Below are 27826 nucleotides of genomic sequence, written 5' to 3' on the forward strand. Positions count from 1 at the left end.
CTAAGTGTGTTTTTGGGGTTCAAAAGATTTCCTTTTTGGGGTACATTTTTTCCCCTTCTTCTGTTGAGATGGACCCTGTCAAGGTTCGGGCTATTTGTGACTGGACGCAGCCTACTTCTCTAAAGGGTCTTCAGAAGTTCTTGGGCTTTGCTAATTTTTATCGTCGATTTATAACTGTTTTTTCTGGTGTTGCTAAGCCTCTTACGGATTTGACTAAGAAGGGTGCTGCTGATGTTGCCAATTGGTCCTCTGCCGCTGTGGAGGCCTTTCGGGAACTTAAGCACCGCTTTTCGTCTGCCCCTGTGTTGCGCCAGCCTGATGTCTCTCTCCCCTTTCAGGTTGAGGTCGATGCTTCCGAGATCGGAGCGGGGGCGGTTTTGTCGCAGAAAAGTTCCGATTGCTCAGTGATGAGACTTTGTGCGTTCTTTTCTCGAAAATTTTCTGCCGCCGAAAGAAATTATGATGTCGGTAATCAGGAGCTTTTGGCCATGAAGTGGGCATTTGAGGAGTGGCGTCATTGGCTTGAGGGTGCTAGACATCAGGTGGTGGTTTTGACTGATCACAAGAATCTGATTTATCTTGAGTCTGCCAGGCGCCTGAATCCTAGACAGGCGCGCTGGTCGTTGTTTTTCTCTCGGTTTAATTTTGTGGTCTCATATCTACCAGGTTCTAAGAATGTGAAGGCAGATGCCCTTTCTAGGAGTTTTGAGCCTGATTCCCCTGGTGATTCGGAACCTACAGGTATCCTTAAGGATGGGGTGATATTATCCGCTATTTCCCCAGATCTGCGACGTGCTTTGCGAGAGTTTCAGGCGGATAGACCTGATCGCTGTCCACCTGGTAGACTGTTTGTTCCTGATGATTGGACCAGTAGAGTCATCTCGGAGGTTCATTCTTCTACGCTGGCGGGTTATCCTGGAATTTTTGGTACCAGGGATTTGGTGGCTAGATCCTTCTGGTGGCCATCTCTGTCTCGAGATGTGCGTGTTTTTGTGCAGTCTTGTGATGTGTGTGCTCGGGCCAAGCCTTGTTGTTCTAGGGCTAGCGGGGTGGTGTTGCCCTTGCCTATTCCGAAGAGGCCTTGGACGCACATCTCGATGGACTTTATTTCTGATCTTCCTGTCTCTCAGAGGATGTCTGTTATCTGGGTGGTGTGTGACCGTTTTTCTAAGATGGTTCATTTGGTGCCATTGCCGAAGTTGCCTTCCTCGTCTGAGTTGGTTCCTTTGTTTTTTCAAAATGTGGTTCGCTTGCATGGTATTCCTGAAAATATCGTTTCTGATAGGGGTACCCAGTTCGTTTCTAGATTTTGGCGGGCATTCTGTGCCAGGTTGGGCATTGATTTGTCTTTTTCGTCTGCCTTCCATCCTCAGACTAATGGCCAGACGGAGCGAACTAATCAGACTTTGGAGACGTATTTGAGGTGTTTTGTGTCTGCGGATCAGGATGATTGGGTTGCCTTTTTGCCGTTGGCGGAGTTTGCTCTTAATAATCGGGCTAGTTCGGCCACTTTGGTTTCCCCTTTCTTTTGCAATTCGGGGTTTCATCCCCGTTTTTCTTCTGGTCAGGCGGAGTCTTCGGATTGTCCTGGAGTAGATGCTGTGGTGGATCGGTTGTATCGGATTTGGGAACAAGTGGTGGACAATTTGAATTTGTCCCAGGAGAGGACTCAGCGGTTTGCTAACCGCCAGCGTCGGGTTGGTCCTCGCCTTCGTGTTGGGGACTTGGTGTGGTTGTCTTCCCGTTTTGTCCCAATGAGGGTTTCTTCTCCTAAATTTAAGCCTCGGTTCATCGGTCCCTATAGGATTTTGGAGATTATTAACCCTGTTTCCTTTCGTTTGGACCTCCCGGCATCTTTCGCTATCCATAATGTGTTCCATCGGTCGTTGTTGCGGAGATACGAGGTGCCGGTGGTTCCTTCTGCTGAGCCTCCTGCTCCTGTGCTGGTTGAGGGTGAATTGGAGTACGTTATAGAGAAGATCTTGGACTCCCGTATTTCCAGGCGGAGACTCCAGTATCTGGTTAAATGGAAGGGCTATGGTCAGGAAGATAATTCTTGGGTAACTGCCTCTGATGTTCATGCCTCGGATTTGGTTTGTGCCTTTCATAGGGCTCATCCAGGTCGCCCTGGCAGTTCTTGTGAGGGTTCGGTGCCCCCTCCTTAAGGGGGGGGTACTGTTGTGATCCGCTTTTTGGGCTCCCCTAGTGGTGGCTGGTGGTACTGGAGACTTGTGTGTTCTTTTCTGCCTCAGCTCACCTGCTTCCATCAGTTTTGGGAGTTCCCTATTTAGCCTTGCTCTCCAGTCACTTCCTTGCCGGTCATCATTGTAACCTGAGTCTTTCAGTTGCATGTTCCTGCTACCAGTCTGCTGATCAGCTAAGTGGACTCTTGTCCTTTTTGTTTTGTATTTTTTGTCTAGTTTACAGTTTGTCATTTCCTGTTACTGGAAGCTCTTGTGGACTGAAATTGCCACTCCTGTGTCATGAGTTGACACAGGAGTCTTAAAGTAATTCCAGGATGGGTTTTTGAAAGGGTTTTTCAGCTGACCGTGAAGTCCTCTTTTGTATCCTTCCTCTATCTAGTAAGTGGACCTCGCTTTGCTAAATCTACCTTCATACTGTGTATGTCTTTTCCTCTGAACTCACCGTTAATATATGTGGGGGCTACTATCATCTTTGGGGAATTTCACTAGAGGTAAGCCAGGTCTGTTCCTTCCTCTTCCAGGCGTAGTTAGTTCTCCGGCTGGCGCATGGCATCTAGGCAGCCGTAGGAATGCTTCCTGGCTACTGTTAGTTGTGTGGTAGATTTAGGTCACGGTCAGCTTGAGTTTCCATCACCCGAGGGCTAGTCTGTTATTTTGTGTTTCTGATGTTCCCATGCCATTGGGGAATCATGACAGGGTTGTGGTGGTATGGCAACAAAGACTTGCCTTGTTTGGTCTATCTTATTTTTGAAGTGCGTGGCAAAGTCCTTGGCAACGATTAGGGAACTCGGAGGGGGCAGTGGTGGGCGGAGGAGGGAGTTAAAAGTGTTGAACAACTGTTTGGGGTTGTGGGATAAAGAAGATTCGAGGGATGTAAAATAGGCCTGTCAGAGGTGAGAGCTGATTTGAATGCAAGTGTTGCTTGTTTGAGTGCAGTGAAATCATCTCGCAAATGCGTTTTCTTCCAATGCCGTTCTGCAATTCTGGATACTTGCCAAAGATTTTTTGTGATGTTATTGTGCCAGGCAGGGCCGGCATCAGCACCCGGAGTACCCGGGCAAGTGACGGGGCCCTGGCGAGACAGGGGGGCCCATTCAGGGCCGGCGTTAGGGGCAGGCAGCTGCCTATGGCCCCCGCTCTCCCAGGGGCCCTCAGCTAGCGGCACATCATGCAGCCGCTATCGGGCCTCTGTGAGGCAGGGGGGCCCGCCTGTTGCCAGCGTCAACTCCCCCGCCGCCGCATTGAACTATACCGGCGTCTGCCGGTAAAGTTCAAAGCAAATGATGGAGGAGAGAGCGTCACCTGACGCTCCCTCTCCCATCATTCCCCACTCTGCCTCTGAAACTGCCGCTGCGGGTGCGCGATGACGTCATCGCACACTCGCTGTGTGTCAGGCAGTGCAGCGGCAGCCGCAGGGACTGGAGCAGGGAGCAGCGCGGGCACGTTGAGAGGTGAGGAGTGTTTTTTTTTTTGTAACTATAACAGTGAGTCCTGGACTATGGGGCCATTCTTGGGGGGAGGGGGCTGTGCTGTATACTACATGTCTGTGCTATATACTACATGTCTGTGCTATAGACTACGTGGGCCGTGTTATATACTATGTGGCTGTGCTATATACCATATGGGCTGTTATATGCTACGTTGGCTGTGCTATATACTACATGGCTGTTCTATATACTACGTGGGCCATGTTATATGCTATGTGGCTGTGCTATATACTATATGGGCTGTTATATGCTACTTGGGCTGTGCTATATACTACATGGCTGTTCTATATACTACGTGGGCCATGTTATATACTACGTGGGCTGTTATATATACTACGTGGGCCGTGTTATATACTACGTGGGCTGTGCTATATAATATGTGGCTGTGCTATATACTATATGGGCTGTTATATGCTACGTGTGCTGTGCTATATACTACGTGGCTGTGTTATATGCTATGTGGGCTGTTATATACTACATGTCTGTGTCCTGGAGTGAGGATATGGATGCTAGTGGTAGGATAGAGTCAGAGCGTGTGAGTGTCAGGGTGTACGAGGTTTCTGCGGGGGTGCACATGTTGCTGGACATGGGTGACAGGTGAGGACAGGGATGAAAAAGTTAGTAGATGGTGGTCAGAGGGAGAGGGAGGTTGTGAAGTTAGATATGGAGCAGAGATGGGTGAAGACCAGGTCTAATGTATGTCCATCTGTGTTAGTGGCTGTGGAGGACCACTGAGTAAGTCCAAAAGATGAAGTAAGGGACAGGAGTTTGGAGGCTGCTGACTGGTGGGTGTCAATGGGGATGTTGAAGTCACCCATGATGATGGTGGGAATGTCAGCAGACAGAAAGTGAAGGAGCCAGGTGGAGAATTGGTCAATAAAGGCAGTGGTTGGGCCCGGAGGTCGGTATATGATGGCCACTTGGAGGTTGGAGGGAGAGTAGATGCGGACAGAGTGGACTTCAAAAGAGGGGAGGATAAGGGAGGGTAGAGGTGGGATTGGGTTAAAGGTACAGTTGGAAGAAAGGAGAAGGCCCACTCCTCCACCATGTTTGTTGCCAGGGCAAGGAGTGTGGGTGAAGTGGAGGCCACTGTAACATAGTGCTGCAAAAGAGGCTGTGCCAGAGGGTGTCAGCCATGTTTCGGTGATGCCCAGAAAAGAAAGATTACGAGAGGTAAAGAGGTCATGAATCACGTGGAGTTTATTGCAGATGGAGTGGGCATTCCATAGTGATCCAGAGAGAGGGTGCAGGGGGGTGGGTGTCATGGGCACAGATTTGAGGTGGCCAAGATTTCGGGTGTTTATATTGGGTTGGGAGCAATAGGAGGAAATAGTAATGGGAGGTATGAGCTGTTGGGGTCCAGGATTGAGAGATATGTCGCCAGCAGTGAGGAGAAGCAGAGAGAGGCAGAGCAGGTGGGAGAAGGAGAGTGGGCGGCTTGTTTTGCGTTTTATTAGGAGAGATCTGAGGTTGAGGAGCAGGTCAGCAGAGGAGGTAAGGTGGGGAGGCAGGAGGGAAGGAGAGATTATTACTTGGTTAGAGGGTGCTGGGGTTTGGCGATAGCGAAGGAGAGTGAGGAGTAATGGAGCTAAAACTGTTAGAGCGTATGTCAGCATGATGAGAGTAAGTATGGTGGAAAGGGTAAGAAGTTTAGTACATTTAATAACAGTGGTTAGTCACAGATGAAATAGGCCAGGTGTGATCAGGAGGGAGGGGCAGCAGGGAGACTGGTCACAGACAGAGGAGGGGATTAATTAGAAGTCAGAAGGGAAAATGCAAGGGGAAATAGATCAAAATGGAAACATAAAGCCAACTGTGTGTTGGCATCAAGGAATTAAGGTGAGAAAACATGCAGGGGAAAAACAAAAAGAAAAAAAAACAGTACTAGCAGCAAGCGGACATACCAGGAATAGCAGACGGATACAGGGTGAGAAGGATCAGGAAAGTTGGGTGATGGTGATGGGATTGGGGTTGCAGCCAGCGGACATACCGGAGGATGAAGCAGATCGATTGTCAGATTGATAGCAATAACGAAGCATAGTAATAATAATAATCTATATATATAATTGTCTAAGGGTTTTTCCGTCTGTCTGTCTGTCTGTCTGTCTGTCCTGGAAATCCCGCGTCTCTGATTGGTCGAGGCCGCCAGGCCTCGACCAATCAGAGACAGGCACAGCATGGCGACGATGATGTCATAATGGAAATCCCACGTCTCTGATTGGTTGAGGCCGCCAGGCCTCGACCAATCAGCGACGGGCACAGTATCGACATAGATGTCATAATGGTTGCCATGGCGACGATGATGTCATAAAGGTTGCCTCGACCAATCAGCGACGGGCACAGTCTGCCGCGAATTCTGGAATCATCATTGTCCATATACTACTGGGACATGATGCATATTCTAGAATACCCGATGCGTTAGAATCGGGCCACAGTCTAGTAATAATAATAATAGTGAAGCATCTATAGCAGGGAATTATTTTTCTGGCATATTTCTGCTGTTATCCTTTTAGAGCCATCCTTATAGAGACAGGCCACGGTCAAGAGAGACCTGTGTCTCTGAATTTATAACAACCAGAATATATAAAAGGATGGACTTTTATACTTCTTCTTGCTGGATCCAATTCTGATTTCAACTGAAAAAAACCCCAGAAATACAGGGATGTTTTTATTAAAAAAAAATACTGATTATGAAACTGGCCTAAAGCTTTCCTAATAATTTCATTGTGGCTCAATTACTGAAAAATTCATTAGTGCTCTCCAATTGTTATATAGCTGCTTACCTTTGCAAAATGGATATTTGTACACTTTGTGCAGTGGTGAAATGAGTGACTGAGATCTCCATGCTTCAACTTTACTATTACATACACATAGCACTGTAGAAAAGGTCCGGAGCAAGCGAAACACTTCACTTACCTGAATTAATGTGTTCATTGTTTTGAGCCTTGATGGAAATCGTGCTAAAAAGATTTTTGAAAAATCAAAGTGATTGAAGAAGAATGTGGAATTTGTGGATCAAGTTACTAACTGCAATTAGTCCATCACTGGCACCCCCACTAAATAAGGGCTTGTTCACACATAAGTATTTGGTCAGTATTTGGTATGCCAAAACCAGTGGAACATACAGTAAAAAATATAATTGAAAGATTGACACCCGTTCTGAGTTTTGGAGACACTCCTAGTTTTTGGCATTCAAATACTGATGTATGAATAAAGCCTAAAGTGGTGTGCAGGTACAATTTGGAAAATTCATTATTAGGCGAGGGTCACATAAGCGGTTTCTCTCCATTCGACAAAATAGGTCCGATGCTAATCACTCTGATCAGAGTGGGATCCAATTTTCTTGGAAGTGGAGAAACAAAATGTCGGTCAGTGAAAAATCGGAGCTCACTCGGATTTCCAATAGGCATAAATGAACGAGCGGCATGCAATTCTCAGAAGGAAATGTTGTATGATGCGATCTTTTATTTTTTTCTCGGACCACTCAGTTCAAGGAAAAAAAATAACCCCATAGAATGAAATAGGTAAGAGTGCTATTCGTCAAAACCATGGATAGCACTTTTCTGATTAAAAGAATCGTATGTACGAGCCATAAATGCAATAAACATATGAATATTAAAAAAGTATAGGCATTCTCAAACAAGCATTGATCTCTAAAATAAATAGGTGTCGGACTTTCGTATTTTTAGTAAAAATAGTGAAACTACAATATAAAACATAAAAAACAAGAACAGAAAAACAATTAACTCAATTATAAATATATATTTTTAACACAAACAGATGAAATGTCTTAGTTCAAAGTTCAATCAGTTAGTAAAGAAATGCAACACATTTTTTTATATGTATATTTGCACAGAAGGATTAATGAAGAATATATGCTATTAAATATTGTAGCTGATGTGTTGAGGAAACGTGACCACAAAGTAACTATTGTCATTCTGTGAAATGTCTATTTATAAACAAACAGAATCTTACTCAGTTTCATTGTAGTGGAAAAACACTATGAACCTTTGGGGGGGTCATTTTTTAAAATTAAATACAAGTATTTTCATGCAAAAACATTTTTATTTATTATTTATGTTTAGCTGAAATTACATTGAATTAAAGCAAAAAGAAAAAGGTCCATATTCTTTAGGACAAATTACTCTTAAAGTGTACCTTCCCTTTGAGGGGAGAATAGAAGTCTCCAATCACTGCACTCCTTTATTTAATCATTATTGAGAGGTTTTTTTTAATGTTCTTAACCCAAAACATGTATTTATTTTTCTTTTATACAGATACTAACATCCCTTATTGGATAATGAAAAACAGCTGGGGGAATACTTGGGGAGAAAGCGTAAGTATTAGTAATAATAGGCTACTTTCACAAGGTGTTGATGGAGCTATCAAGGACTTTGCTTATTTTTCCTTATGGGCTAAGAACGTACTGCCAGGTAGTTGATAGTAACCTGCTTGTTGTGACCGGCGCTGATCTCTGCCGGCTCAGAGTGATCACGGACCAATTCTGCGGCTTCATGTGATGTTACGGTGACAGCAGCTTCTTCACTTGCAAGTTGGGGCATCTATGCTGATGTCATGCTTATTGGCAGCTGGCTCCCTGCTGCCTAACTGCGGGGAGCTGGTTGTCAATCAACATGATGTCAGCAGTGACGCCATATAGGAAGAGCTGCTTTATTAACACGAGGTCAAATGAAGCAGCAGAATCATCAGCAGGACCTGTCCGTGACCGCACTGAGTCGCTAAAGATCAGCACCGGGCAGAACAGGCAGGTAGTTATCAACTACTTGCCGGTAAGTTTTTACCCTCATAGGGAAAATAATCAAAGTCCCAGATAACCCCTGATTGGCAGCTTTCTGTGTGCACTGTATACTGGCAGAAAGCTGCAGATCAGTGCTGGGGGCGTGGTTGGACTAGGAGACACGAGACACCTAGTCCTGTAGTGATAATCTCCCGCTTATAAAACACTGATGTTATTGAAACAAAACCACAACCCAGTTAGTGATACATCACTGGAATCAGAGTTTCAGTCCCCTACATCATGCTGATGTCAGATTACATATTAAAAATCTGCTGACAGATTCCCTTTAACTGTCGGTATGCTATAACGGTAACAATAACATGAATACTAATAGACATTTTCTCTTCTCCAGGGATTTTTCAAAATCTATTATGGGAAAAACGTCTGCGGTGTTGCGGAGAAACCTATAAGTGCTGTTGTGACCAAAGCAGGAAAGAAAAAATATTGTCCTCCCTAACAATGTGTTCATGAATTTCAGTATCAGTGACGGGTCTGAGATGTTATGTGGAATCAACAAAACCAGACTAAGAGGGGAACGCCATGAGATAATAATGAAAGCATTAATTACCTGTTAACTGTACTACAGCAATAACAATGCCTCAATTATGACTGCTGCAACCAATCACTGTGTGACCGCTGAGGACAATGATTGGCTGCAGCATGGTGACCAAGCACCAGAGTGGCAGCACTGGAGCTGCAAGGTATTTACCAGGTAAGAATGGCTTCTGTTATTATTTCATGGCATCTCAGTCTGATTTTCGTTTATCCCTGACCGTCCTTTACTGCCAATCAGGGAACTTCTTGTGTAAGTTAGTAATACGTGCACAATGTTCTAGCTAATTTGCATTTGACTATTTTTTTTCTGATAAATACGTAATGATGCATTGTATCAAACCTGCTACCGCTTTTTAACACTGCAAAATCAATCTGAAAAATATTAAATGAGCATTCCTTTAAAATAAAATATTACAAGCAACAGTTTTACACTTTTTATAGCAGTTACTGATAATGGGAGTGATACCGATCAAAATATTGAATACACCTGTGCATGCAATAGTTTTCTATGTTCTTATTGTGGCACATCATTTGTTTTGATCTCTTCTTAGCGCATTTTGTTGAAGTGGAGCAACTACCCCACTACACCGCCCCCAAAAAAGATGATATTTTTGATGACTGCTGCACTGAAAACCTGGCTACCAGTAAGAAATAAAGTTTATTCATCTCAGCAGCGTCAGGCTTTCATTCATAGAGGCGCAACTTTAGTCAACGCGCAGTACATAGTGAGCGACGGCTGTAACTGGCATTGATTGACAGCTGGCTCCGCGCTGCATCAGTACAGAGCCAGCAATCAGTTACTGACTATGTACTAAGCAGTGACCAAGGCTACACAACTATGAACAAAGTTAATATCCTCCCAGTAGCTGGGCTTTTAGAGCAGTAGCTAGCAACTTTGGAACACTATTAACTTCCAAAGGTATTGTAATACACAAAAATTTAAATCCATAATACATCTCCAGAAAGGGGTCATGGCACCTTCACATTTAACCTATGAGGCAAATAACTGAGGAAGAGAAAAACTAATTAAAACTGGGGAAGTAAGAGAGAGCTGACACTCCCGTCTATTGAAGTATTGGCCCCCTGCAGTGAACAAGTAATTACATCAGGGAGATTTGCTGTGAAGAAGACACTTAAAGACTGAGTCATTTACGCAAAGGTGGGGGAAGTACACTTCCCATGCATAAGCTTCCTCTGATCAAAGCTAAGCTTCTAGGCCAGCCGGAGTCAGTGGTCAGTGATTAATATTGGGGTTTGTATCAATTTGATATTTATGGGAGTTATATTTTCGGCTTTGCAGCAAAGGAACGAACAAAACACATGCACTCACATCACCAGCAGATCCCCTCCATCTTAATAAGGGTCAGATGGATTATGCTATACAGGTCATGTTTCATCTCCATGTAAAGATAAAATCGCAAAAGGAAACATGACTACAATATTTTAACGAATGGAAACGGAGGCACAGATGTAGAAGTTCACATTCATATTTATTGAGGTTAGATGTGGAACCACTAGACCACGGTCCGGGGGCTCCGAAGGGGGCGTTACTGCGTGAGCCCCAAACACCCGTAGCAAGTCCCCTCGAACAGGGACAGAGTGGAATGTCTGGAGGACACAGGTGCTACCTCCAGTTAGACCCTGTACTCATTGCGGCTGTCCCAGCGGAACAGATGGGCCAGCAGGGTTAGCGCATGCTGCAGAGCTGACCAGAAGATCCAGGGTGTTCGAGTAGAAGCTGGTACCGGGAGTAATGGCGAAGTCCGGAAGAGTGGCTGGCAGACTGGCGGGACTAGATGGGTCCAGCATAGACCGTGTGGATGCAGTCCAGAATAACTGGGTAACAGGTTCCAGAGGCTCTGTAAAGACAGACAGTGTAAGCAGAGTACTTGGCAGATACTTCAGAAACAGAAACGCATGTTAACAGGAACTGGAAGTTAGCAACAGTGGATACTTATTGCTCCAGCGCCCTCACTATGGTGGAGGGGCTAGAAATAGTAGTCAACCACACGCTATTGGTTAGAGGCAACTTTTGGAAAATGCACACTGTCTCTTTAAGAGACCGGGAGTGAGCGCGCGTGCGACCTAAGAACCCTGCCTGGGAACCTGCTGGCCACACGCCAGGAAGCAGGAGAGGAAGGAGGGGCAGAGGCTGCATTCAAACAGCGTGGAGCTGTCACAGAGTGGGAGACCCGACGGAGACCCCCCGGAGGTACAGGAAACAGACCGGGTGTAACAAATATCTACCACCTGGGACCTCCAAAGCCGAAGATATCCTGTAAGTTGTGAATCTCATAAAATTCTAACAGACCTAGCACATCCCACAATCAGCCCCCACAGGAGCTCACCAAGGGGAGGTACAGTATATGGGAGTAACCTTGATTTAACAAAAAGCAGTATTTGGGTTTTGGGTTATTTGTCTCTTCACTAAACTCTGAGCTATTTTTGTGACATCAGGTTTAGTAAATTTCTTTTGTTATTACTTCATCTGACCGTATGAAAAACTGTCAGTGTCACACAGAAAATTGAATCGATTTTTTTTATCACCTGTCATCAGTGTGCAATCCGTGCTATATGGTGGCTCTGTACGGCATCCAATTTTTGTTTTTGTGCACCAATAGACTTGAATGAAAAGCTCATTTAACACATTTGGAGGATTGCTGCTTCCAATAGGTGGCGCTATTAAGTTCACGCCCTCTTCCTCTCGGAAGAGGCAATTTTCGCATTTAACACACGGAAGAACCAATTACATGATGCAATTTTTTTTTTCACAGGACTGCACTTGGACCGAAAATACGCTTGTGTAAACCTACCAGACAAGGGAAAAAAAAATCGTCCAAGTTTTCTGGATTAAACGCTGATGATTTTTCATATGCTTGTATGAACCCGATCTTGAGCTACTTTATCACATCCGTGTGAGTGCTACCATTCCTGAGAAAATGAATCATTATTTTATCAGGTGTATTCCTAGTGGCATCCATTCTTTTTCTCATTCCTTTTTCCAACTGATACTGGTAGACTGTCTGAACTTTTTTTATCCATTGACTTTTAGCAATAGATCTTTTAGAAATGGATGGAACGCTGTAGCACACAGTATGTTGTCTGTGTTTTACCTGTTTAAAGTCTCTTTCAGATGAGTGTATTATATGGATATGGGCTCACTGAGGTCACCGCGGACCACACAGGGAGAGCACATGTACCTATAATCTCCAATGTGCCGTACAAATGGCCAATTTTCCACATGGACCAACGGTCTGCATGCCCTACTTTGGCCCGATTAACAGACCAGATTAGTGCATGTAAATAACAGGCAGCTCCTGTGCTTATCCAATAGGCAGGCAGGGACACGGAGCTAGTCACATCCACCCGAGTTGTACATATGGCCGTCTGAATATAAAAGAGGCTACTGCCTGTGCTCCCTTCTCCTCCATCTTATACCCTCATCGACAGTTAAGTACAAGGAGAGGACACTGCTGTCCATATTTTTGGCCTTGTCGCTGCATATATGAAGCAATTGAAGTGTAACGTAAAATGTAAGCTCATGCCAAGCAAACAAAATGTATTATGTACTTAAAGCACCACTCCAGGTTTTTTTTTTCTGCTATTGCATGGCTGGAGTGGTGCTGTCTCATACTCACCTGCCACCGCCTTCTTCCTTTTCCAGTGTCGCTCCTGTCGATCTCTGGCGAAAAGTGACCTGCTGGGCAGCTCCAATCTTTCATGGAGAGTGTCGTAGGTTACTTTTCAATACATCTCTTTAAGAGCCTCGTTCTGGCTCTCATAGACTTGCACTGAGGTCTTGTGACACAACTTCTGACTTCCAGCCACTCAGAAGTTACAGGCACAGGATGGCACCACGGAAACAGAGCAGTGTCGATAAAAGGTGAAGCGGTCGGAAGGCAGGTATAATAAGACGGGCATTTAAAGCGCCACTCCAGTGCTGAAAAATAAAACCGCCGGAGTGGTGCTTTAATGGTAAACATTGGGTGAAAAAGACTCGGGCATATCGGTAGACGGCAAACTACTTCAGTGACCAGTGCCAGGCAGCTGCTGCTAAGGCAAGTAAAATAATGGGAGGCATTAAAAGAGGCAAAGATGCCAGGAGATGGCCACACTTAGAATACTGTGTACAGTGTTTGGATCCAGTGTATAAGAAGAACATCACACAATTAGAGGGGGTGCAGAGAAGAGCGAGCAAAGTTATTAAGAGAATGGGTGAACTGCAATATCAAGAAGAGGTTATCAAACTTGCAGTTTTTCAATTTGGAAAAGTGAAGGCTAGGGGCGATCTTATTACAGTGTACAAATATATGAAGGGACAGTACAGCAAGGTTTGTAATGATCTTTTTACTCCTAGGCCTCCTAGGGACAATAAGGTGGCATTCTCTACGTCTGGAAGAGAGAAGGTTTAATCATCATCGCAGACGGAGACTCATTACTGTAAGAGCAGCGAGATTATGGAACTCTCTGCAACGTGATGTTGTAATGGTGGATTCATTACCAAAATTCAAGGAGGGAATGAGATGATAAATATAATACTACAAGTTATGGACACTAGATCCCGTGATGGGACGTTGATCCAGGGAACTTGTCCGTTTGCCGTATGTGGAGTTAGGAAATCATTTTTCCTCTAACATGGGGTAATTAGCATCTGCGTCATGGAGATTTTGCCTTCCTCTGGATTAACATGTTAGGATGTAGCTTGATCTCAATGGACTTGTGTCTTCTTACAGCTTTAAAACTATGAAACTACTTTCTGACCTAACTGCTGCACATGTTAACCCCTTTCTGACATTAGACATACTATCCCGTCGAGGTGGTATCGGCCCGTATGACCTCCGACGGGATAGTACGTCTAACACGATCAGCCGCGCTAACGGGGGGAGCGCGGCCAAGTGTCACCTGACGGACCGCTCATGGCACATTAACCCCTGGAACACTGCGATCAAACATGATCGCAGCATTCCGGCGGCATAGGGAAGCATCGCGCAGGGAGGGGGCTCCCTGCGTGCTTTCCTGAGACCCTCGGAGCAACGCGATGTGATCACGATGTTCCGAGTGTCTCCTCCGTCCTCCTCCCTGCAGGCCCCGGATCCAAGGTGGCCGTGGGGCTCCTTCCAGGTCCTGCAGGGAGGTAGCTTGCAAGCACCTGCTCAGAGCAGGCGCCAGGAAGCCTCCTGCAGTGCATGTCAGATCGCTGATCTGACACAGTGCATTGCAAAGTGTCAGATCAGCGATCTGACACTATAACATGATGTCCCACACTGGGACAAAGTAACACAGTAAAAAAAAATATTTACATGTGTAAAAAAAAAAAAAATCCTAAACAAATAATAAAAAAAGATATTGTTCCAATACATACATTTCTTTATGTAAATTAAAAAAAACACAATAAAAGTACACATATTTAGTATCACCGTGTCCGTAACGACCCGAACTATAAAACTGTGCCACTAGTTAACCCCTTCAGTGAACACCGTAAAAAAAAAAAAAAAAGGCAAAAAACAATGCTTTATCATCATACCGCCGAACAAAAAGTGGAATAACACACGATCAAAACGACGGACATAAATAAACATTGTACAGCCGAAAAAGTCATCTTTTCCCGCAAAAAACGAGCTGCCAAACAGCACCATCAGCGAAAAAATAAAAAAGTTATAGTCCTCAGAATAAGGCGATTCAAAAATAATTATTTTTTCTATACGTTTTTATTGTATAAAAGAGCCAGAACATTAAAAAATAATATAAATGAGGTATCGCTGTAATCGTACTGACCCAAAGAATAAAACTGCTTTATCAATTTTACCAAACGCGGAACGGAATAAACGCCCCCCTACCCACCAAAAAGAAAAAAGAAATTCATGAATTGCTGATTTTTGTTCATTCTGCCTAACAAAAATCGGAATAAAAAAATGATACCAATAAAAACGTCAACTCGTCCCGCAAAAAACAAGACCTCACATGACTCTGTGGACCAAAATATGGAAAAATTATAGCTCTCGGAATGTGGTAACGCAAAAAATATTTTTTTGCAATAAAAAGCGTCTTTTAGTGTGTGACAGCTGCCAATCATAAAAACCCAACATAAAAACCCACTATAAAAACCCGCTATAAATAGTAAATCAAATCCCCCATTATCACGCCTTAGTTAGGGAAAAATAATAAAATAAAAAAATTTATTTATTTCCATTTTCCCATTAGGGTTAGGGTTGGGGCTAAAGTTAAGGTTGGGGCTAAAGTTAGGGATAGGGTTGGGGCTAAAGTTAGGGTTAGGGTTGGGGCTAAAGTTAGGGTTGAGGCTAGAGTTGGTGTTAGGGTTTGGATTACGTTTACGGTTTGGTTAGGGGTGTGTGAGGGTTAGGGGTGTGGTTAGGGGTGTGATTAGGTTTACGGGTGTGTTGGGGTTAGGGGTGTGTTTAGGGTTTGGATTAGGCTTAGGGGTGTGTTGGGTTAGGGGTGGAGTTAGAAATGGGAGGTTTCCATTGTTTAGGCACATCAGGGGCTCTCCAAACGCAACATGATGTCCGATCTCAATTCCAGCCAATTCTGCATTGAAAAAGTAAAACAATGCTCCTTCCCTTCCGAGCTTTCCCGTGCGCCCAAACAGGGGTTTACCCCAACATATGGGGTATCAGTGTATTCAGGATAAATTGGACAAAAACTTTTGGGGTCCAATTTCTCCTGTTACCCTTGGGAAAATATAAAACTGGGGGCTAAAAAATAATTTTTGTGGAAAAAAAGATTTTTTTATTTTCACGGCTCTGTGTTATAAACTGTAGTGAACACTTGGGGGTTCAAAGTTCTCACAACACATCTAGATAAGTTCCTTGGGGAGTCTAGTTTCCAAAATGGGGTCACTTGTGGGGAGTTTCAATGTTTAGGCACATCAGGGGCTCTCCAAACGAAAAGTCAACTGGCGCTTCTTCCCTTCTGAGCTCTGCCATGCGCCCAGTGATTTTTCCCAACATATGGGGTATCAGCGTACTCAGGAAAAGTTGCACAACAACGTTTGGTGTCCAATTTCTCCTGTTACCCTTGGGAAAATAAAAAATTGGGGGCAAAAATTTTTTTGTGGAAAATATAAGATTTTTTATTTTTACGGCTCTACATTATAAACTTCTGTGAAGCACTTGGGGGTTCAAAGTGCTCACCACACATCTATATAAGTTCCTTAGATAAGTTCCTTCCAAAATGGTGTCACTTGTGGGGGGTTTCAATGTTTAGGCGCCCAAACAGTGGTTTACCCCCACATATGGGGTATCAGCATACTCAGGACAAATTGTACAACAACTTTTGGGGTCCATTTTCTCCTGTTACCATTGGTAAAATAACACAAATTGGATGAGAAGTAAATTTTTTGTGAAAAAAAGTTAAATGTTTATTTTTTTAAACATTCCAAAAATTCCTGTGAAACACCTGAAGGGTTAATAAACTTCTTGAATATGGTTTTGAGCACCTTGAGGGGTGCAGTTTTTAGAATGGTGTCACACTTGGGTATTTTCTATCATATAGACCCCTCAAAATGACTTCAAATGTGATGTGGTCCCTAAAAAAAAATGGTGTTGTAAAAATTAGAAATTGCGGGTCAATTTTTAACCCTTATAACTCCCTAACAAAAAAAATGTTGGTTCCAAAATTGTGCTGATGTAAAGTAGACATGTGGGAAATGTTACTTATTAAGTATTTTGTGTGACATATCTCTGTGATTTAAGGGCATGAAAATTCAAAGTTGGAAAATTCCGAAATTTTCAACATTTTCGCCAAATTTCCGTTTTTTTTTCACAAATAAACTCAAGTAATGTCAAGCAAAGTTTACCACTAACATGAAGTACAATATGTCACGAGAAAACAATGTCAGAATCACTGGGATCCGTTAAAGCGTTCCAGAGTTATAACCTCACAAAGGGACAGTGGTCAGAATTGTAAAAATTGGCCCGGTCATTAACGTGCAAACCACCCTTGGGGGTAAAGGGGCTAAAACAGACATAGGAAGAGAATGGTGATAAGGTGGCATCACAACCATTTTTAGGCAGGTGAAGGTCATGTCACTTCATTCAAATAGGCGGAGAATTCCAGGAAAATGCTGTCAATAATCAGAAAGTCAATTCATTTCTAAGAGATTTGTGTATTTTTTTGTTTTTCTTATTTCACACTTTATTAACCGTAGTTGCCGCCCAATATTGACCATCTACAAGTCTTTTTTTCATACTTGTGGTTTCCTTCCTACATATAAATTCAGTTTTTGTAGGTTTCTCTTTTACATTTGAACAGTCATTGCAGCTGATACTTAATTCTTCGCGATGTATTTTCTATTCTCATTACTCGCACCTCTGTGTGTTTTTATACATGCTGTCTTAGGGAAAGCTGAACTGGTGATTGCTTCTTTACAAATATTTTTGCATACTTTCCCCTTTCTATCATTCTGCGTTAAATGGGGGCTTTTCCCTCATTCCTATCCAGAATCTTTTTGACATCTATACATTCTCATGTATCTTTTTTTTCTTTTTAACCAGAAAGAATTTGAGAAGTTTATCAAGAGATATAATAAGGCTTACAAGAGTCCGGAAGGTAAGTATGTATCATGTTTCTCAATTATTTGTGTATCATACGTAGTTTTTTCTTCTATATATTTTTCAGTGATGTTGCAATAGGTCTCTATATTCTATCAAAGCTCCATTTTTATAATTATCCCAATCTAAAGGTTCATTTTGCTTGTTATTCTGCTTAACAAAAATGTTTACGCCATTGGTAATGTTATGCCAATTGGTCAAGAATGTCTGATGTCGGTACGTCATAATTTATTGAAAAACAACCAAGATATATTTCTTTCCTGTTGAAAAACAACATCATTCATATATCCATTTTTGAAATGTAACGGCCACTGGTCTCTAGACCCAATCTGTCGAATTTGGGTCATGAGACCCATGGTCAGTCTATGCATTGTATTTGGACCATCAAAACCCTTTGTGTTAAACCGACCTTACATACTGGTGGCAAAAACAGGTTTAAATCTGTCCTTAGACGAACAATTAACGTTAACGATTTTTATAACGGCTGAAGGAGAAGTTCAGATTAAAAGAGAAAAACTAACAAATTTTGCAGACAGAGCTCGTTTAGTCACACCAGTGAGCTCAAACAATAACGTTGCAGCCGTGAAGAGATGTGGCAAACCACGTGGCATATCAGGATCCCACAACACGAAGATGTGGGTCCCTTACAGGCAGCAAAATAATACTTTCATTTTTTTAACCCCTTCCCTCTGTTGCCAATTTTTGTTCTTTACATTTTTTATTTCCTATCCTTCTTCCAATGCCAATAACTTTTTTTTTTTAATATCAGCATCCTCAAGTCTGTATGAGGGCTTGATTATTGTGAGATGAGTTGTAGTTTTCAATTACACAATTTATTTTGATACAGGAAAGAAATATATCTTGGTACCGTGTTAGCCAGTAGATAGAAAAATATTTAGAATTGAGAGTCCTCAGTGGTTGATACCTTTTAATGGCTAACTGAAAAGATGGTAACAAATTGCAAGCTTTCGAGACTACATACGTCTCTTCATCAGGCAAAGACTAAAACAAATTCTGAAGAATCACATATTTATGCACAACATAGTATAGAGAAAAAGAAAAAAAAAAAAAAAAAAAGAGGGGGAAAAAACATGGATAAGCCAGGTGACATGAAGCAGAATTACCATGGGTGATAAAGAGTTACGTCCATAAATATTGGGCCAATTCTTAGATAAGGATTGTTTTATTGTCCTGTGATTAGGGTCTCTGTTGTGATGACCCCACATGGTCTGATGGGCAAGTTCCTTAGTTAATGTAAAAAGACATAAATCCATGTGACACATTCATTCCTGCAGTTAGAGTGTCAAAGGTCGCCATCAGTTTATACTCCCAGACTCTTCTGTCTTTCTGCGATTTGAAGTTACCTTTCAATACAAGTAATTTCATGTCCATAATGTTATGATTTGGGAGACAGAAATGTATTGCCACAGGTATATCCATTCTTTTTTCTCTTATTGTATGGCGATGAGAGTTCATCCTTGTTCTCAGTTTCTGCCCTGTCTCCCCCACATACAGACCCCCAGTTGGACATTTAGTACAAATAATTAAGTACACCACATTAGAAGTGACGCAGCTGAAAGTACCTGGTATCTTGTATTTCTGATGTGAGGTGCAATAGTCATGATGAACACATCAGACTACATGAAGGAAGCAAACAGACAACTTATGGACACACGCTACTACAAAATATTGGAGTCGGATCCTACACAGGACTACTACAAGGAACTAAACAAGTTGGTATCTTGTCTGCCCGACGAATCCATAAGAGCCGATGACCTGATACCAGAAAGTCCAAGAACAGGGACATTCTACATGCTTCCCAAAATCCACAAATCTGGAAACCCAGGAAGACCAATTATTTCATGTGTGGGCACCCTTACTGAGCAGGTATCTGGATGGGTAGAGGGTGTTCTTAAACCCCTGGTAAAGGACACACCCAGCTTCATTCAGGACACAACTGACCTATTGAATAAACTATCAGCAATAGGTCCTCTACCAGAAGGAACCATCCTGGCCACCATGGATGTGGAATCTTTGTACTCTAATATCCCACACCAGGATGGATTAAATACCTGCAAATTCTTCCTGGGAAACACAGGGACTGATGCAAATTCTGTGGTGAAACTTATAAAATTCATCCTCACCCGCAATCACTTTGAGTTTGACAAGAAGATCTATCTGCAGGAGGCTGGCACAGCAATGGGAAGAAAAATGGCCCCACAGTATGCAAATCTTTTCATGGCCAAGCTTGAAAGCGACTTTTTGTCCTCATGTCCCATCAGGCCTCTGGCGTACTACTGCTACATTGATGACATTTTAATCATCTGGACGGAGTCTGAGCCACAGCTAAAGTCGTTCCATGAACAGTTTAATCAATTTCATCCTACCATCAACTTGACACTCAACTACTCCTGCACTGAAATTAACTTTTTGGACACCATCATTAAGCTGCAGAACAATGAAATAGAGACATCCCTGTATCAGAAGCCAATCGACCGCCCAACACACCTTAAATGGGACAGTTTCAAACCAAAACACAAACTCCATTGTCTACAACCAAGCCATCAGATACAATCGTATATGTTCCAACCCAATGGATAGGGATGAACACCTTGGTCGCCTCAGAAAGACCTTTTTGAATCAGGGCTACCATCCAAGAACAATTGAAAACCAGATTACAAGAGCCACCAGAATATCAAGGAATCACCTGCTACATTACAAAGCTAAAGAAGAAAATAACCGGGTGCCTCTAGTAGTTACCTACAATCCAAATCTGGAGGCGCTAAGGGGAGCTGCACGGAAATTACAACCTTTACTACAAAAAGATGCCCGCTTACAATCCATTTTTCCAGACCCCCCACTACTGTGTTTTAGGCAGCCCCCAAATCTAAGAAGCATCATTGTCAAGAGCTCTGTTGTGAACTCTATTTTTGGGCTCCCTCTAGTGGTCACAAGCGGTACTGTGTAGTGGTGTCTTTCTGCAGGTTGGCAGCATCAGCTGGTTCGTTATCCTTGGTTGGTTTCGTATTTAGCTCACCTGGATACTCAGTTCCTTGCCTGCTCTCAATGTATTCAGTGCTCTTCAGATTCCTTGTGACTACCTTGCTCCCAGTCTCTCCAAGACAAGCTAAGTTTTTGTTTGTTTATTTTTTGATTATCAGCATTCATCATGTTTCTTGTCCAGCTTGCTAAAATGTAATTTCCTCGCTTGCTGGTTGCTCTAGGGGACTGAGTTTCTCCCCCCACACCGTTAGTTGGTGCGGGGGTTCTTGAAATCTCAGTGTGGATATTTTGTAAGGGTTTTTTACTGACCGCACAGACCCCTTTTCTATTTTCTGCTATCTAGTATTAGTGGGCCTCATTTGCTGAATCTGCTTTCACCCCTGTGTATGTGCCTTCCTCTTACCTCACCGTTATTATTTGTTGGGGGCTTCTATATCTTTGGGGATTATTTCTCTGGAGGCAAGTGAGGTCTTTCTTTCTCTCTAGGGGTAGTTAGTTCCTCAGGCTGGCTCGAGACGTCTAGGATTTTAGTCACGTTCACCGGCTACCTCTAGTGTGTTGGATAGGTTCAGATTTGCGGTCAGTCCAGTTTACCAACTCCCTAAAGCTTGTCCTATGTTTTGTTACTTAGCTGGAGTATTTTGTGATCCTCAACCACTAAGGATCATAACAGAGCTCCCTGTCCTCTCCAACAGCTGCAGGTACCTTTCCCTGCAATCAGAAAAAATGTAAAACCTGTCCATTTATAATGACCACGGACAAGATAAAGATCCCCAATTCACATCAGGACTACAAGATACCAGGTACTTTCAGATGCGTCACTTCTAATGTGGTGTATTTAATTATTTGTACTAAATGTCCAACTGGGGGTCTGTATGTGGGGGAGACAGGGCAGAAACTGAGAACAAGGATGAACTCTCATCGCCATACAATAAGAGAAAAAAGAATGGATATACTTGTGGCAATACATTTCTGTCTCCCAAATCATAACATTATGGACATGAAATTACTTGTATTGAAAGGTAACTTCAAATCGCAGAAAGACAGGAGAGTCTGGGAATATAAACTGATGATGACCTTTGACACTCTAACTGCAGGAATGAATGTGTCACATGGATTTATGTCTTTTTACATTAACTAAGGAACTTGCCCATCAGACCATGTGGGGTCATCACAACAGAGACCCTAATCACAGGACAATAAAACAATCCTTATCTAAGAATTGGCCCAATATTTATGGATGTAACTGTTTATCACCCATGGTAATTCTGCTTCATGTCACCTGGCTTATCCATGGTTTTTTTCCCCTCTTTTTTTTTTTTTCTTTTTCTCTATACTACGGTATGTTGTGCATAAATATGTGATACGTATGTAGTCTCGAAAGCTTGCAATTTGTTACCATCTTTTCAGTTAGCCATTAAAAGGTATCAACCACTGAGGACTCTCAATTCTAAATATTTTTACAATTCATTTTAGCATTTAATGTACTGGAAAATGGAAAAAATATATATAATGTGGCGCTGGTCAGGTTATTTTGGTACCATTTCAGATACATAAAAAGTTTTGATCGCGTTTTATTGCATTTGGGGGAGAGGTGCTGAAAAATGGAAATTCTGAAGTTTTGCTTTTTTATTGCGATATGAGTAAATTAACTTAACATTTTGATAGATTAGACTTTTTAGGACATGACAATACCATATGTATTTATTTGTATTGGGAAAAGGGGGGGGGTGATCTAAACTTACATTTTAATTATTTTTTTCACATTTTTAACAAGTGGTTTTTTTCTACTTCTCATTTTTGCTTAGTCCTCCTAGCGCTCTTAAAACTGCAACCATTTGATTACTGGCTGGTTTTACATACTGCAATACTTCACTATTTTCCATGAAGTAAGATATTGGGAAATGAGCTTAATAAACGTGAGCTCGAGGACTTGATGCATGACTACTAGTGATGAGCGAATGTGCTCTGATCAGGTGTTATCTGTACATGCTCGTGTGTTAACGGAGTGTCTTCGGGGTCTGTTAAAAAAATATGTTTGAGTTCCCGCGGTTGCATGTCTTGCGGCTGTTTGATTGCCTCAATTGCCGGGACATGCAGCCGTGGGGACTCGAACATATTTTTCCAGCACGCCAAAGACACTCGGTTAGCACCCGAGCATGCTCAGATAACACCTTATCCCAGCACGCTCTCTCATCACTAATGACTACCACTTTCGGTAATTTATATTGCCAGACCATCATTAGGATTTAGGGTTTTCAAACATCATAGCCATCTCTTACAGCCCTTATTGGCTCTTATGGCCAAGCTTGGACTGGCCCACAAGAGAACAGGAGAATCCTCTGGTGGGCCATCACTCTCTTATATGAGCAGTACTTTGCACTGTATACTTGAGTCACTATACACAGACAAACAAAACATCTTATTCAGTTAACAGTCTAACCAGTTCGTTGTTATATACATTTACGATGGGGGATAATGTCAAATTTGCATGTAGTTGTAAAGTGGGGTCTCGGAGCTGGTCACTGGTGGGCCCTTGGCACCCCAGTCAGACACTGCTTACAGCCCCCCAACAGATCATTTTTTTAGGATTTCCTTAGTATTGCCCAGAGGGAAGAACCTGTGGCGATTTCTGACACCTTGATAATAATTCTATGGCCTGTGCAGCACAAAGGAATTTCTAAAAACATGACCTGATGGGGGCCGTGAGGACTAGAGTTTGGGAAACACTGGTCTAGAGGAACAAGTCATTTGGAAAAGTGGTGGAGACACGTCAGAGGTATATACAGGGAGTATTCCCACAATTAATTTCTATAATACTCGGACACATCCAGTAATCATCCATCTGAAATGGATCCAGTAAGCAAAAAAATAGAAAAAATGGATGTTTCAAATTGGAAGAAAAACAGATGTCTATGTAATGGATCGTACTGGACATGTGAACCCAGCCTGACTGTACTAGTCATCTTATATCTCTGCAGAATATCGATACAGATTGTCCGTTTTTACCGCAAATTTAAAAGATGCTCGTCGCCTACAGAAAGAGGAACGAGGGACGGCAAAATATGGGGTCACCAAATTCAGTGACCTTACAGGTAAGTCATCATTTGTGAAATTAAACTTTAAAGGGGGATTTTAGAGAAGGACATTGATAGTTTACGTATTAGAATAAAGATCTTTCCCTAAAACACCTCTTTAACCCCTTTTTGCAACCTTTTATTTCCTTTTCTTCCAAGAGCCAAAATATTTACATTTTTCCATCAACATAGCAGTAACATAAAGTACTGAAAAATGGGGGGGGGGGGGGAATCCAAGTAGGATGAAATTGTGAAAAAAAAAATTCAATTCCGCAAGCAATGGCTTTGTGGTTTTATGACATTCATTGTATAAATGACCTGGCAATTGGTTTCCTTTTCTCTCAGTAGGATTACCACCATACCAAACTGGTATAGCTTCTCTTGTAGTTAAAGGAGTTGTACAGTCTTGGAGCAAGTCTGCAGACACTTTGTGACCGCAGACACTTCCGGTGTCGGGAGCTGGCGGGCGTGTGATCGAAAATATTCAATATGCATGCATGCGGTCATGTGCCAACTAGACGAGCGAGGCCGGACATGTCTAGTTAGAATGTGTCTAGAAGTAGGCAAATTGCATACTTGCGACCTCATGGACGCCCGCACCCAGTGCTGTGAAAATTGACAAGTCTGCAGTAACAAAGTGATTGCAGACTTGCGCTTAAACCCTGGACAACCCCTTTAAGAAGTGAAAAATTATCTTTGAAAAAAAAATTGGGTTGCTCTTCTCTGAGAAACGCAACTTTTTAAACATTTTTCCATTGATGAAGCAGTATGAGGACTTCTTTGGTGCTATTTGGGGTGCATATGATGTTTTCATTGCTTTCTATTGCATTTTTTAATGAGGTTCTGATTTTTTGTCTCTTCATGTAGTTTTACTCTATGGAGTTAATTTTGATAGATTGGACTTTTACAAAATGTTTATTCTTTTGTTTCCTCAATTTATTTGTTAACTAGGGAGTGACTTTTACGATACCAAGTATGTTCAAGTGTTTCATATTTGCACTTTGCCTATTTTTGTATTGAGAAAAGAAGGCGATTCAGATTTGTATGTACATTTTTTATTTTAATACTGCTATTTTGCTATGCTACACCATGTAGACTTTCTGCTCTGATGGGCTCTGCATGCAATCTGCACATACAACCAATAATGCTTAGAATTCTCCACTCCTTTATGGGAAATTGTAATTATTTTTTAGTCCAAATTCAGGAAAAAAAAATCAGCTGGACCAAAGAGCTCTTAGTAGCGATGAGAGAACGTATTCGGATAAGGTGTTATCTGAGCATGCTCAGGTGCTGAGTGACTTTGGAGAGCTCGAAAAATGTTTGAGTCCCCGTGTCCGTTTTATCTGCTGCAGATCTACAAGTTCCCTGAATGCTGAGCTGTGTATAGCCCCGCCCACATCACTGATTGGCAGCTTTCTGTGTATACTGTGAGCAAGCTGCCAATCACTGTTGGGGGTGTGACTATACAAAGCTAATGAATATGGAGTCTTCTAGTGATAATCTCCTGCTGATAAAATTGTTATATTTAGCCCAGTAAGTGACAAATCACTGGAATCTGGATCTCTCTCTCTACATCATGCTGCTCTCAGATTACATGGGGAAAAACCTGGTGACAGATTCCCAGTAAGAAACAAGAGGGAAACATCTGCTAATTATCTTACCTGACTTAGAAGCGTTATTAAAATTTTGCCCAGAGTGTCTATGGCTTGTGACATCTCCATTTTTCCTTTAATTGTCCGTGTGTGTTTAGATGAAGAATTCACAAGAAATACTTTGACTTATGTTGATGCCCTTCCTTCAAACAATGTGAAGCAACTGAAGGTAGAGGCTGCACCGGTTCATGAATCTTGTGACTGGCGCAAGGCAGGGGTCATTTCAAAAGCCAAAAATCAGGTAGGAGATCGACACTATCTTAACCCCTTAACCCCCGCAGCTTTTTTCAGTTTTGCGTTTTCGTTTTTCGCTCCCTTCCTTCCCTGAGCCATAAACTTATTTTTCCGTCAATATGGCCATGTGAGGGCTTATTTCTTGTGGGATGAGTTCTACTTTTGAACGACACCATTGGTTTTACCATGTCATGTACTAGAAAACAGGAAAAAAATTCCAAGTGCGGTGAAATTGCAAAAAAAGTGCAATCCTTGTTTTTTGTTTGGCTTTTTTTGCTAGGTTCACTAAATGCTAAAACTGACCTGCCATTATGATTCTCCAGGTCATTATAAGTTCATAGACACCAAACATGTCTAGGTTCTTTTTTACCTAAGTGGTGAAAAAAAATGCCAAAGTTTGCTTAAAAAAAAAAAATTTGCGCCATTTTCCGATACTCGTAGCGTCTTTATTTTTCGTGATCTTGGGTTGGGTGAGGGCTTATTTTTTGCGAGCCAAGCTGGCATTTTTAATGATGCCATTTTGGTGTAGATATGTTCTTTTGATCGCCCGTTATTGCATTTTAATGCAATGTCGCGGCAACCAAAAAAACATAGTTCTGGTGTTTTTATTTTTTTCTCGCTACGCCATTTAATGATCAGGTTAATGCTCTTTTTGTATTGAATGGGCGATTCTGAACACGGCGATACCAAATATGTGTATGTTTGATTTTTTTATTGTTTTATTTTGAATGGGGCGAAAGGGGGGTGATTTGAACTTTTATATTTTTTTCATAATTTTAAAAAGATTTTTTTTTTTCTTTTGCCATGCTTCACTAGCCTCCATGGGAGGCTAGAAGCTGGCACAACTGGATTGGCTCTGCTACATAGAGGTGATGCTCAGATCGCCCCTATGTAGCAGAATTATTGCATTGCTATGAGCGCCGACCACAGGATGGCGCTCACAGCAATCTGGCATCAACAACCATAGAGGTCTCAAGGAGACCTCTGGTTGTCATGCCGACACGCCGATGACCCCCGATCACGTGACAGGGTCACCGATGCGCTTATTTCCGGCCCGATGGCCGGAAGTGCTTGTTAAATGCGCTGTCAGAGTTTGACAGCGGCATTTATCTAGTTGATAGCGGCGGGTGGATCGCCATTCCGCCCGCGCCTATTGAGGGCACATGTCAGCTGTTCAAACAGCTGACATGTCCCGGCTTTGATGCGGGCTCACCGCCGGAGCCCACATCAAAGCAGGGAGATCTGCCATCGGACGTATTATTCTGTCCGATGGCAGAAAGGGGTTAATATTAAATTAAATTATTAGGAATTATGGAATTGCTTTGAGATTAGTATTCTACCAATACTTATCTACACTGTTTTTTTAATGTAATGAACAATCTAATTAAAAGGAGAGTTGCCCGGGAGAAATCACTAGTACTGTCCATAATACAATGGTGCTGTTCACATCCACTGGAGTGCTGGGCTTTTGTTTCCATACTACTGTAAGGTATAGAGTCTCCAAAAGCAGGATGAGGATCTGTCCCCGCTCTTTGCATATCTGTTTTAATAAATACTTGTATTCTCTGTTCCTCAGAATATATATGTTTTTTAATTAATTACGGTAAGCTTTTTTCTTTGTTCATATTATGGCCATTTTTCTTTCTTTATTTTCATTCTTTATCATTCACCTTACTTTTAGTTTTGTTTTCATTCTCATTCAATATAATACTTATGTATAGGCAGCTGCCAAGGCAAACCACAACAATTAAAGATCTCCCAGCAAAACTTTTATTCCATAATCCCTCCTAATTACTTATGTAATGATGTGTAAATTTATTAAAATACTTACCGATCGTGATCTTCTCCAGCTTCCAGTGCCACTCTGGTCCTACGTGACTGTTCCTATTGTTTGCCAGAGGGACCATTGTGTTGGGCAGAGGTACTTAGTTCACTATAAACCTCTGGATGCACAGAACATAGCTTCATAGATGTGCAGTGGTTTGCAAAAGTATTCACCCCCACACTTTACCTATTTTGTTACATTACAATCTGTGTTTAAATACCGTATTTTTCGGACTATAAGACGCACCCAGGTTTTAGAGGTGGAAAATAGGGAAAAAAATATTTGAAGCAAAAAAATGTGGTAAAATATTTAATAACATAAATAACATACTATTATATGTAGTGTTATCTATATATATAATTGTCTAAGGGTTTTTCTGTCTGTCTGTCTGTCCTGGAAATCCCGCGTCTCTGATTAGTCG

At 42.2% G+C, this 27826-nt stretch overlaps 2 protein-coding genes across 4 annotated transcripts in view; both read left to right on the forward strand.

Annotated features, from left to right (window-relative positions):
- The window catches only part of LOC143806639 (cathepsin W-like), a 103381-nt gene extending 93914 nt beyond the window's left edge, over positions 1-9467 (forward strand). Inside the window, exons 10-11 of the mRNA XM_077287407.1 lie at positions 7969-8027; positions 8842-9467. Of these exons, the coding sequence (XP_077143522.1) occupies positions 7969-8027; positions 8842-8946 (164 nt within the window). The 3' untranslated portion in view covers positions 8947-9467. The remainder of the gene's footprint in view (positions 1-7968; positions 8028-8841) is intronic.
- Positions 9468-9564: 97 nt separating this feature from the next.
- LOC143806638 (cathepsin W-like) overlaps positions 9565-27826 on the forward strand; it is a 37507-nt gene continuing 19245 nt past the window's right edge. Inside the window, exons 1-4 of one of the 3 annotated variants that reach the window (XM_077287404.1) lie at positions 9565-9688; positions 17558-17612; positions 23599-23712; positions 25445-25587. In XM_077287404.1, coding sequence (XP_077143519.1) covers positions 9647-9688; positions 17558-17612; positions 23599-23712; positions 25445-25587 — 354 coding nt within the window. In that variant the 5' untranslated portion in view covers positions 9565-9646. Of the gene's footprint in view, positions 9689-17247; positions 17417-17557; positions 17613-23598; positions 23713-25444; positions 25588-27826 lie in introns of those variants that run through there. The other 2 variants (XM_077287406.1, XM_077287403.1) reach the window with 2 other exon arrangements.

The sequence above is a fragment of the Ranitomeya variabilis genome, chromosome 2, assembly GCF_051348905.1.
Source record: "Ranitomeya variabilis isolate aRanVar5 chromosome 2, aRanVar5.hap1, whole genome shotgun sequence".
Classification (NCBI taxonomy): Eukaryota; Metazoa; Chordata; class Amphibia; order Anura; family Dendrobatidae; genus Ranitomeya; species Ranitomeya variabilis.